Raw genomic sequence first — 13,353 nt, forward strand, 5'->3', positions numbered from 1 at the left:
ATTTCATAACTTTCCCAAATTATTATGAAAACATTTACAGCACATTCTGCATTGTACTACTGTACCCAATTTATTATATATTTTATAAGTCTGAGTAGGTCCATTTTATACCAACTCCACTAAAATGGACACACACTCCGACTCCACAGTCCTGGGTGCAACATGGTGCCATCGAATGGTGTTGCATTGTGATCTTCAGGCGAGTCAGAAAAATCAGAACTAGTTGGATTATTTATGACTTGCTTATTGTGGTCCCGGTACCTTGCGGGTCACAATGCAGCCCTATTTATTTTTATTGTGCTGCGACATAGCAGCATAGAGCGATCTTAGGTCACATGGCCAGAGACCCAGTGTAGCTCAGCTTTAAAGGAGTTGTTCATTACTAGGACAACCTTCTTGCTCTGTATGTTTGCCTTAATTAAAATAGATGCCAGAAAAAAATACCCAATATGTTAAAATTACAAATCTTTTTTTTTTTTTGTTTACTACTAAAACTAATGGTTAAGGCCCTGTAACAAAGAAAGATTGTTAAAAAATCTTAACTTTGAACGGGATATTTTAGTATAGATCAGTGTGACTGAATTAATTCATATAGAGAATCGGTGCCATATTTTGGACCATCACCCAGCTATAAACCATGACAAAAAGATGTGTGTGGTTGCAGGAAAAAATATTTACCGTATTTTTCGCTTTATAAGACGCACCTCCAAATTTGGTGAAGAAAAAGAGAAAAAAAAATGTTATGTTAAATGGGGGTCCGTCTTATAATGCCAGTGTCCGTCTTACAAATCATATATATGTCCCTCATCCTGGTATCTATATATAACCCCCATCCTGGCACATGCCCCCCCCCCCTGTGCTGCTGGCACACCTGCCCCCCTGTGCTGCTGGCAAACCTGCCCCCCTGTGCTGCTGGCACACCTGCCCACCTGTGCTGCTGGCACACTGCCCCCTCTGTGCTGCTGGCACACTGCCCCCTCTGTGCTGCTGGCACACTGCCCCCTCTGTGCTGCTGGCACACTGCCCCCTCTGTGCTGCTGGCACACTGCCTCCCCCCCCCCCCCCCATCTAATCCTGGATATGGCCCCCCGTCACTATAAGCCTCCCTGCTGGCATGCACACATGGCCCCCCCAGTCACTACATGCCCCCCTGCAGGCACACACATGATAAAACAACAAACACTTAACTCACCTTCTGACTGGCCTAGTGCGGTAATGCACGGACTGGCCTAGTGCGGTAATGCGCAGACTGGCCTAGTGCGGTAATGCGCAGACTGGCCTAGTGTGGTAATGCTCAGACTGGCCTAGTGTGGTAATGCTCAGACTGGCCTAGTGTGGTAATGCTCAGACTGGCCTAGTGTGGTAATGCTCGGACTGGCCTAGTGCGGTAATGCGCGGACTGGCCTAGTGCGGTAATGCGCGGACTGGCCTAGTGCGGTAATGCGCGGACTGGTTTAGTGCGGTAATGCGCGGACTGGCCCAGTGGGGTAATGCGCGGACTGGCCCAGTGGGGTAATGCACGGACTGGCCCAGTGGGGTAATGCGCGGACTGGCCCAGTGCGGTAATGCGTGGACTGGCCCAGTGCGGTTATGCGCTACACCAGTCTAGATAAATCATTTCCATCACATAAAGGTGATCTGTCATAATAGATTAGATTTTTGCCAGTAATTGGCTGTACCTGAAGTTTACAGCAATTGGCTGATTTAGGCTGTGTGCACACGTTGCGGTTTTTTCGCTTTTTTTTCCGCGTTTTTCCCGATAAAAACGCTATAAAACCGCAAAAAAAAAAAAACGCATACAATAAGCATCCCATCATTTAGAATGAATTCCGCATGTTTTGTGCACATGATGCGTTTTTTTCCATGAAAAAAACGCATCGTGGTAAAAACCGCAGCATGTTCATTAATTTTGCGTGTTTTTTTTTGCGGATTTCCCACTGCAAAATGCATCTGGAAGTGTCCGGAAAAAAACGCGGCAAAAACGCATGCGGTTTTCTTGTGGATTTCTTGCAGAAAATGTCTGTTTTTTCTCAGGAATTTTCTGCGAGAAATCCTGAACGTGTGCACATAGCCTTACAGCTGATCAGGGTTGAAAGAGTTGCATTTTTGGGGTAATTTTTTTCCACCCTTTCTGAAGGTTGTGGGAGTATAAATGCATGCAATTCTGTCTGCTTACATTGGTCGGCTGATTGTAAATCTTGTCTGCATGCTCCAGTTAGGCCACATTCACACGTTGCGTTCTGTCCTGCGGGTTCTCCCGCAGCGGATTTGATAAATCTGCAGGGCAAACCCGCTGCGGTTATCCCTGCAGATTTATCGCGGTTTGTCCTGCGGGTTCCGCTGCGGTTTCCGCTGCGGGATTTACCCCTACTATTGATGCAGCATATGCAGCATCAATAGTAATGTTAAAAATAATAAAATTATATACTCCCCCTCTGACGTCCCGATCTCCTCGGCGCTGCAGGCGGCGGTCCGGTTCCAAAGATGCTGTGCGACCAGGACCTTCGGTGAAGTCACGGTCATGTGACCGCGACGTCACCGAAGGTCCTGGTCGCATAGCAAACCTGAGACCGGCCGCGTGCAGCGCTGATACTTCAGAGGTGAGTATAGCTTATTTTTTTTTTTTAATTCTTTTTTTTTTTAATACAAATATGGTTCCCGGGGCCTGGAGGAGAGTCTCCTCTCCTCCACCCCGGGTATAACCCGCACATTATCCGCTTACTTCCCGCATGGTGTGCACAGCCCCATGCGGGAAGTAAGCGGATCAATGCATTTCTATGGATGCAGAATCGCTGCGATTCTGCACAAAGAAGTGACATGGTCCTTCTTTTTTTCCGCAGCAATTCTGCGCGGTTTTTTTCGGGATTTTCCGCATCATGTGCACTGCGGTTTTTGTTTTCCATAGGGTAACATTGTACTGTACCCTGCATGGAAAACAGCTGCGGACCCGCAGCGGCAAAATCGCGGCGGTTCCGCAGTTAAAACCGCATGGTGTGAACATACCCGTGAATTTTCTGGTTGAACACTTTTTTTGGGGGGGGGGGGTGGGGGGGAATTCTAGTAGTTGGATCTTTGCTTTTGTGATCCAGCGCTCCATTTCACCAGTATAAGTAATATGGCCACCACTGGAGAAATCTGATTGCTTGCACTTAATAAAGTGAAAAGGTGGATGTACATGCCTGTGTTCTCCTATAGAAAACTGCAGGCATCCAGGACTTTATTATTCATCGCTGTATCAGAAGAATGGAGCTCTGATCAGTATTCAACATACAATTCTTGGCATGAAAATGACATGGCATTAAAGGCTACCTGACATCAGAAAATCGCCTTTCAGTGAGCCTGAGGAGCTAGGTTAATAGGCGATGAACTGATGTCAGGTTCCCTTTAAGTTGTACATTCACTTCAGGCATGAAACAGAATCAGATAAGATGCCCGTCTTTTTCCTTCGCCAAGATAGCTGTTGGCGATATACAGGGATTTTCATAAAACCACCTACACATGACAGACTAGCGCTCCGCAGAATCACAGCTTTATAGGGGACACAGATTTCTCTCTGGACCGACTGACTGATTTCTGTTGTTTCAGACAAGATATTTCTGTACGGAGCAAGTGTCCTTGTTGCCCCCTCTCCAAAAAAAAAGGCACATAAAGTCCACTACTACTATCTTTATAGCCATGATACTTTGCTATAAAAACTTTAAGGGTTGAAAGCTGAGCTGGTAAAGAACTTACATTCTTGGAGCATATCGCTATTCGTAAAATGTTGCCTTCATGCAAACAAGTTGTGGGCGTTTAGTGCTGGCGGTGGATGGTTGTGAACTCACCTTGGGTCTCTAGAGTTGGGTAATGCTTGAGAAGAACTATCCAGATTAGTGTGAGGCTACTGGGTTACCAGACTGACGTCTCAGCTGTAAGGACATTTGTGAAGGGCTGTTATAGCCCCATTCTTTAGAATAAGTTGTATCCTAAGTGAACGTCAAAACCATTGTCCTTTTGTTTCTTCCTTTTCTACAGTAAAGCCAGCGCCACTGGAAATCAAGCCTGTCCCTGAGTGGGAAGAGTTGCCCGTACGCTCTCCAGTGACCAGAAGCTTCACACGAGAGTGAGTATTTTATTAGGTCTGAGAAGCCAACTGATGGGAGCACATGATGTTTGCTTAGTCACATTGTGGTTTCTACATACTGTGCTACTACACGCTCCGCCACTTAGTTGAGACTTACTTTATTAATTTGCCATATAAATCTATTCAGATCAGAGGGAGGATTGTGCTGCATAGTGAAGGAAGAGGCTGCTGAAACATGGTGACTTATACCGAGGACAACAAGTCTTAGTAAGGTGGCTTCTTGTACGAAGCCGGGCCTGGCTGCAATATAAATGTTCCGCATTTACCTTTCTTTATCTCACAGTAATCTGTATTTCACCATCATTCTGCCCTTACGCGTCCAATCTGAGGAGGATCAGCAGCCTGAACCAATGATGACACATTAGATATACATTAGATTTGTCTTGAGACCTTCCTAATACTCCCTTGCAGAATGTGGAGCTAGTTTGATCTATGGCCATGTAGTAGGATGCTCTGTCTTTTTGTGGTTAAATCGGCATACACTCGTGTTCCAGACCAGTTCCATAATCTGTAATCTTGCCCATCACACAGCATGATGAAGGTTGCAAGACCAAAAACCCTTATTCCAAATCTGATACGCCCTTTGTACGTAAAAGAAGCCCGACCATATTTAACGGAGTGAGCCGAGCGTCATATTGCATATTATATATGGGAACCTATCTGCTGGTCCTACGCTTATTTCATTTAACCAGAGTGCTGAAGATCTATTTTTCTTTTTCCAAAGATTTTATTATGATAAGATAAATGAGGGTGGGGGGAGGGGTGGTGGGGGGTAGGGAAGGGGTAGAGGGGATGGGAAAAAGGGGGAGAGGGGATCGATTTACGGTATGTCAAGTATAACGAAAAATTGCAGTTATTACAATATAACAGAAAAGACACACAATGTATTATAGCGAAAATATACGTAGTGTCTAAGAACTCTGGGGATAATGAAGTACGAATTAATTGATTGCAAGCCATTTATGGCCAATCATATGTGAACAGCATTTAAACATTTAACATTAATCATTTCATTAATGAACAAAAATATGGAATTAAATGATATTACAGCTATATGTTGGTGGGGTAGATCAAGTGATGGGAGGTGGAAAGGCCTTGTCCCATTTGTTCCACTTCTTGAAAAATTTTCCAAACTGGTTGTTGATCAGAGCAAACTTCAGTTCATGGGATCTATGTTGCTGAAATAATTGAAGAATGATATCCGGATTAGGTAGTGTTTTATTTTTCCAGTGGAAAGTAATGGTGTTTTTTGCTACAAGACATAGATGAATGAGTAGAGGTTGGCTGATGGATAGAAGGGCCATTTGGGGGGTGAGGGTAAAGACTTTATTGGAGAGTCTATTGCAAGTAGTAGAAATCCAAGACCAAATTGTTTTGACTTTAGGGCATTCCCAAAACATGTGTATTAGGTCTCCCTTGAAGCCGCAATCCCTCCAGCAGAGGGGGGAGGTTGAGGGACCAAAGTGTGCCAATTTTGCTTGTGTTAGATACCATCTGCTGATTATTTTGAAGTGCGTCTCTTGGAGTGGAAATGAGATAGTTGAGTTATAGGTTATTGAGAGAGCATCTACCCATTGCTTTGGGGAGAAGGTAGAGTTCCGTTTTTTTTTTCCCAAGTGGTCATGTAGGGGTTTTTTGACATGTTTTCGGCATTGTTGAAGGAGTCATATAGGAAGCCATGGCTCCAGAAAATGTTGTGGTGGGGATTATTTAGGACTTTTATGGAAGCATGTGTGAAGTTCATTTTTGACTTGAGAAATGTAAAGACATTATCTTTTAGGAGAATGAATTCTGTGAATAGGGAAGAGGGGACGTTGAAGTTTTTCCTCAGCGATATGAAATCTAGGAAATTAGAGCCATTGTGGATATCCCCCAATTTTGTAATTTTCAATTCTAACCAAATGGCGGGGAGAGTTTTGTTGGTGAGGCTAAAAATGAGAGTGAGGGGTAGGTTTTTTAGAATGGAGAATTTGTGTATCCGTGAAGATCTATTTTCTGAACAAATTATTGACACAGACTGTGTGCCTCCGACTACGCAGACGCCCTGTAGATAAACTAGGCACAGATCACCGCTACCATAAGGCTGGGTTCACAAGTCGTGTATCTGGAGCTGATTTTTGTTTTTCTTGCTTGTGAAATCTGCAGCAATCTTATGCACATGCTGCATTTATTTTAGTGCGGATTTTACCTATTTATTTAAATGTGGACCCTAAATCCACAGGATAGGGTGGCCTGGCATTGGTTTTGTAGCATATCCATGTGGATATCCATAAAAGTAAATAAACACAAGATTAAGTGCAGAAAATATGCAGAAATGCTTTGGATTTGGTGTCTAAAATCTACATAAAATCTGCGTCATGTGAGCCCAGCCTAACAGAGCTGAGGACGTGTGGCTTTGCGCGGTGCATGGTAGGTCCTCCTTGGTGCTCGTCATTTTACATGTGGCATACTTTGTATCCTTCAGCTCCTCCAGGTTCCCTATGCCGACCAGACCAGACTCTGTTCACAGCACAGCTTCTAGCAGTGACTCGCAGGACAGCGAAGAAAACTACGTGCCCATGAACCCAAATCTCCCCACAGATGGACCAGTATGTAAAAGCAACATCCCCCTTACTGATTTTCTGTGTAATGATCTTTATAAAGTGCGTTTATAGCGAGTTGGCTTGTAGTCGCCAACCTACATTCTGACTGCTCAGAACCGGCGGAGCTGCCACGGTAGCACCGATGTCCAGAGTACTATAATATGGCGCTAGGACCGAGGGAGCGATAGAACATAAAACCATTGGATCACGGTTCCGGTAGCTATTGGCACATCCACACTACTGCAGTAAAATGCTTATTATTAAAGAAGACCATGCCCAAGTATGAGTAAGGAAGGCATAAGATGCGGGCTGTGTGGACATTTGTATACTTTACTTGTACGTTAATGCATTATTTCTCCAATTCCAGTGCATATTTGAGAGCAACAGTCTTGATGGCGGAAACAGCCCCATGGTGAAACCCAAGGGCGACAAACAAGTGGAATATCTAGACTTGGATTTGGACTCCGGCAAGTCAACACCTCCAAGAAAAGTATGTGGAATGACTAAACAGATAAGAAATACTGCGTTCTGATAGAAATCATCCACCTGTAAATGCCGATCAGAAAGGGTCCAGATCCGGTGGGTCGGCATAGTCTGGGCGCCCTGTTAGGCTACTTTCACACTTCGGTCAGTACGGGGCCGTCACAGTGCGTCGGCGCGACATACCGACGGACGTTGTGAAAATTCGGCACAACGCGGGCAGCAGATGCAGTTTTTCAACCCATCCGCTGCCCATTCTATGTCCCGGGGAGGAGGGGGCGGAGTTCAGGCCGCGCATGCGCGGTAGGAAATGGCGGACACGACGTATGGAAAAAACATTACATTGAACGTTTTTTCGTGACGACGGTCCGCCAAAACACGACGTATCCAGTTCACGACGGAGGCGACGTATGGCCATACGTCGCAATCCGTTGGCAATACAAGTCTATGGGAAAAAAAACGCATCCTGCGGGCACATTTGCAGGATGCGTTTTTTCCCAAAACGACGCATTGTGACGGATGCCAAACGACGCAAGTGTGAAAGAGGCCTTAGTGAAAGGCAGAAACGGTGGTAGACAGCAGAAATGTCTTCTTCCCACTACTTAATACAAATGATCCTATATTTGACGGGTAGACATTAAAGGATTATTTTAGTCGTTCACATTTATGGCAAATCCATATCCTACACCCAGGTGTCTGAGAGATGCTGGTGCTCCTCCTGGGACCTGCACCCATCTAATGTATGCTTTTCAGACTGACCCATGTCTGGCAGCCTTTGTATAAGGCAATCTATGGATGCCATAAAACTGACTGCTGAGATTTGCCTGTATGGCCACCTCTCAAGTGGAGATGGGAACTCCTGTACTACAGTGAATCCCTTTCCTAGCTGAAATTCATGGCTTCCTGTATAGGTGCCATATTTGTTTGAAATGGGAATACCTTGTTCAATTGTATTGGTAAAGCAGGTTTTTTGCTAGGCGATCTGAGAGCAGTATGATGTAAGGGCAGAGACCTTGATTCCTGTGATGTCACTCTCTGGACTGCTTGGTATCGTTTTTATAATAATCACTGTTTTATCTGCATCAGATTTAGCAGTTCTCTGATTACTGATCTCGGTATTACCCGGCCCACAGAACTGATTGGCAGCTTTCTGTATACACTCTGCATAGCCAGAAATCTGCCAATAAATGGTGGGGGCAATGTTACACATAGGAGCACTGCATGGCACACGATAACTCGTCCCCTGGTGATAATTTCCTGCTGATTAAACACTGATTTTATTGAAACTACAGTAAATGACACATCGCTAGAATCTGGGTCTTTCTTTACATTCTGCTGTTCTCAGATTAAACCTATCCATAGATTCCCTTTAATGAGAATAATTTGTATCCTGTTTTGCAGATACTAATGAGTTAATTTTTTTTTTTTTTCTTTTCAGAAAAAGAGCACTGCGTCCGGGAGCAGCGCGGCAGAAGAAAAGGTGGATTATGTGGTTGTTGACAAGGAGAAAACCCTGGCACTGACAAATACTAGGAAAGCATGGACTGATGAAAGACAGTCTACGGAGTCCGAAACCCCGACCAAGAGCGTCAAGTGAATGTTTCTAGAGCTGCAGAATCTTCTTTCATCGTGACAAGCTAGCCAAGTTTTATATGGTGCCACATTATGTCATCTGTCTTCTGAAGTCAATGGAACTCGTATTTTAGGAAACATTTCAGATGCCTCAGTAAGACGCAGACTGAGCTGTGCCCCGTGGAGCCGCACTCGCATGTAAATACACAACAATGGCGCAAGGACACATTCAGCCATGTTTTGTAGTATTACCGTTTTATGCACTTTGTGTGTTTGAAACAATGGTTCTTGTAGCGAACACTTAATTTGCCATTAACAACGCTAATTTCTTTGTTTTATTTCATATACTAACATAACTAAAAGCTCAATGAAACGGAGTGATAGACAGACCACGGACGCATAACACAAGCCGCCTAGCATGATTTCGAGGTTTAGGCCTCCTTTTATGTTCCTCTACCTGGCATAGATTTTTTTTTTGTCATTGCCAGCTTCACCATTACATTTTATATATATATATATATATATATATATATATATATATATATATATATATATATATATATATATATATATATATATATATATATATATATATATATATATATATAAAAACTTCTAGTTGTATAGTTCCAAAATTCCGATAGTGTTCATGTCCATACCTGCAGAATCACGTGCTCCGTTTTTTTTTAGGTTGTATTTTTTTATCACAACCGTTTTTTGAGATCATGAATGTAAAATAAGAACTTTATTCAATGCAATTTTTCTTGTTACCACCTCCCCGTAAATTAGGATTGGTATCAGGTGTTTTTATAGACAGGCGCGAGCCGTATATTTAGCTCTAATGTCAGGATCACAAGTTGGGAAAGCAGAGAAAACCTTTGTAAACGTGTAGTCGAGACTCCTGGGACGTCTGTCCTAAAAATAATGTTCGCATTTGGACAAAAGTCCTCAATATAGAAGTCAGGGGAAATTCTGATCAGCCCATAACCCTTACCTATGCACCGATCTGGAGCCCCCCATTGTTTGAGGCGGCAGCCACCCTAATTGTGGATGGGTAACAGTCATTAATGGCTGCAGTGTCTCTTTAAAAATGCCATTGATAATTCAATAGTATTTTTTTAAACCAGTTTTGAGAAGAAGCCTTGTGGACCCTTCGGACGTATTGGTTCTCGGTATATTATCCCATCGGTGCCATTTTATGTTGTAATCTCGAATATTTGGGAGCCTATGTATACATGTAGCCCGTACCTGTGATACGTCAAGCAGCTATGGTTACATTCTGGTAGTCCGTCAGTTATGTTGAGCATTTTTCTATACAGTAATGTATTTTTTATTTACATAGTCTATGTCCATATGGTGGAGATTCTGCAGGGTAGGATCTTCCGCTAATAAATAGTCACACTAGTGCCATGGAATGGGCTGTGCTCATCACGTCTGGGGGCTGCAGGCCCCATGTCACGTTCTTTAGAAGTAGCATTTTTTTTTTTATGTGGGTGATACAGAAGGTGGATTACTATTAATCAGGTACTTAGCTGGCACTGCGGTGCTAATGCAACGATCAGGTTGTTACAGTGAAATATAAGCATGGAAACTCTAATACTGTAATGCTCTTTGGAGACAGCTGCCATTAACGGTTCTAGCGCGAGTACAATACTGTGATTTGTGTTCAGAAGCCAAGTAGAGAATGCTATGACACCACTGTGCCCTTTACATTGGCGCGTTTTTTTTTTTAAATTAACACCTGCTTTGCCTTATATTTAAATTTTCTATGCAAGTTGTTTTATATAATAAGCCTGTGTATTTACCTTTTTAACATATTATTTAATAGTTCCCATAATTTCCTACAGTCTATTACCAGTTGGTTGAAGAAAGAGCCGTGCTACATTGTACCTAAGGGGCTTCATAAATGTCCTTAGTGAGTGGAGTGACCTTCGTCACTTTCTGCCATTTTAAAAATAAGGCGTTTCATGCAAATGATCTTTTAAAGGGACACTATCACCAAAAAGCTGTTTCGCTTTCTTATGTGTTACTGCACGGGATTTTGTGACTTTTTTACAAATCATTGTTTTAAAGCTTGTAATATGATTTCTTTCCTATCAAAGATACAGTATGGGATTGTCCGCTGTTAAAACAATTTCTAAAAATGGACCCACGGCAGTGAAGCTTCTGGCTGTTCCCCTGGAACTCCTGCTGGTATCCGCACCTTGTCCTTGCTTCCTACTCCTGCTGGCTGCAGCCAATCAGCACAGACGGGAAACGCCCACAGCAATGAGGGAAAGCAGCAGGGTTCAATAGGTGTTTTTTTATTTTTTTTTTTAGCATTGGATAACCCTTTAAATGGGAACTCTCATGAAGACACACGATTTTTTCTCTTTCTGATCACTGGAGGTCCAGCTATTCTGACCCTTGGCCTGCTGGTATTGCAGGGGAAAGCTGCATTAGTGGCTATACATGCCAGGTCAGGCATGGCAACAGCTTTCTGCCCTAACAGGGCATTCGTATATGGATTGTATGAGATGACCCCTTTTTAAAGGACACTTCTCTTGCCTTGTCATCTTCACTGCAGGAGACGGATGGTTTCATGTCTCTAGAACCTGATAAGAGCCCTGGACATCGCCAGAACTTTTTTACGACGAGACACAAAGCTCCCTTTATTTCGTATCCGAGGCAGCGAGATCCAGCTGTCATTCTGCCTACAAGAGATTTTATTTTTACCTTTCTATATAATCCCCACTTATGTACAGAGATTGCCATAAATCTGTTCTGTACCTGTCCCAAATTAACCTATTGATGATGTAGGTTTTCTTTTTGGAAGGTCTAACCATGAGCCATTTTGCTGCCCTTATAGGAGTAATGACGTTGCTGATGAAGGCCGTTTTTAACCATGTTTTGTTATTTTTTGCCCAGGCTGCAGAGTAGCCCGTTTGGACACAATTTCTCAGCACATGTGAAACCTGAAATAACATATGCAACGATAGACATGACAGAATGGAAAATATCAACTGTTGAAAAAACTTTCTAGTAATAACTTGGCAAATATTTCATTCTACGGTGATGGTATCCCTTTAAATAGGATTAGCAACTGTTGTATTCTTTTCTGGGCAAAATATAATTCTATATAAGATGTAACCCCCCCTAAGTAATAAATATACAAGCCTTTATAATTCTGCTAAAGTGCATAATACTACTGTTACAGCATGCAAATCCCTTCCTTTGTATGTCCTGTAAAGAGATTTGTCAATTGGTGACCGAAATGTTGTACGACATGGAATGATATTTACCCAGTCAGCAGACGGTTAATATGTCGGTACCATAAAGTAGTATTCCCCAATGAAATGTGCTTCCTTTGGGCTCTTACACATGGGCAATGTCTCTGTGCCCGTGCCCGCTGTCTGAGCGGTTCTGGATCACCCGCCTATGGTGGTGATTATATGGAATTGTCACCTCAGACTGTAGGAACAGCGGTCACCAGGACATGTCCATATGTGCGAGGCGTAACACAAGCTGATTACCTGGTACTTGGATTTCACGTGAAAGAGTGTTAGAAACTATTAATTTGCCCATGTGATTTAAGAATGTGTCTTATTGTTTTTAGTGTGTTAAACTGGTACTTACTGTCACTGACACCAGTGCAGGAGCTAACGAACACGAACCAACGTCTACAGAAATAAACCTCTCTTGCTCACTGTATTTTTCCTGCCTCTTATTTCCTCTCACAGTTAATATGATATCTTTGTATATTGGCCAAATGGTTAATTTCATATTTTTTGCTAAACTCTGTGGCTAAACGTATTGAACGCCTATAAGAGCTTTTATGATCCTTTAGACATGAGTAGGCATTAATATGCAACCGGTCTTCACTTTGAAGCTTCCACTGTTCTCGAAAAGTTTTCATCTCGCTTTTGGTGTTTGTGGGAATTTTTTGCCTATTTATCCAGAAGGGCGTTTGTGAGAACAGCTCAGATGTTGGATGAGAGGACCTGACTCGCAATCTGTTCTACTGTATCCCAAAGATGTTTGATGGACTTGAGGCCGGTCAAGTTCTTCCATGCAAAACTCGTCCATCTATGCCTCTATAGACTACCTCAGTACACACAGAACGTAGCCTCCCAAAACTGTTTTCACAAAGTTGTAATACAGTTGCCAAAATGTCTTGGTATGCTGAAGCATTAAGTCTTCTATTACGTTTTCCAACTAAGGATCTAAGCTAACCCACCTAGGTAGATTCCCCTGATTAAAGAGAATGCAGAACATGTCCTTGCTGATCACTAAGAGAACTCTATCTTGCCTGACACTGATGAGTCTGATCGGTGCAGGGCAGGAAAGCACACTACCAGGATCTGAATATCTCCAAAGCTCCGTGAAGGACATTTCACATCATGTGATCAGTCACCAGCCTTTAAGAAACCTCAATATACTGTAATGTATACTTTGTGTTTTGATAATGGAGCTGCGTGTGTGTGGTTCAGATGTGTGCTTTGTGTTTTAATTATAATTGCCCTGTGGGTTCATTGTAGCAGAGTTGTGTATGCTCATGTAGCAGTGTTATGAGTTTGATATTCTATTTAACCCCTTAACACCCAATGACGTGTAGTG

The 13,353-nt window shown here is 42.9% G+C and overlaps 1 protein-coding gene across 4 annotated transcripts in view; it reads left to right on the top strand.

Moving 5' to 3' along the window:
- The window catches only part of GAB1 (GRB2 associated binding protein 1), a 131,978-nt gene extending 119,531 nt beyond the window's left edge, over nt 1–12,447 (top strand). For all 4 annotated transcript variants that reach the window (XM_069744005.1, XM_069744007.1, XM_069744006.1 and 1 more), the window contains 4 exons: nt 4,015–4,102; nt 6,588–6,711; nt 7,073–7,195; nt 8,624–12,447. In XM_069744005.1, the coding sequence (XP_069600106.1) occupies nt 4,015–4,102; nt 6,588–6,711; nt 7,073–7,195; nt 8,624–8,782 (494 nt within the window). In that variant the 3' untranslated portion in view covers nt 8,783–12,447. The remainder of the gene's footprint in view (nt 1–4,014; nt 4,103–6,587; nt 6,712–7,072; nt 7,196–8,623) is intronic.
- The last annotated feature ends 906 nt before the right edge of the window (nt 12,448–13,353 follow it).

The sequence above is a fragment of the Ranitomeya imitator genome, chromosome 1 (genome assembly GCF_032444005.1).
Source record: "Ranitomeya imitator isolate aRanImi1 chromosome 1, aRanImi1.pri, whole genome shotgun sequence".
Taxonomy (NCBI): Eukaryota; Metazoa; Chordata; class Amphibia; order Anura; family Dendrobatidae; genus Ranitomeya; species Ranitomeya imitator.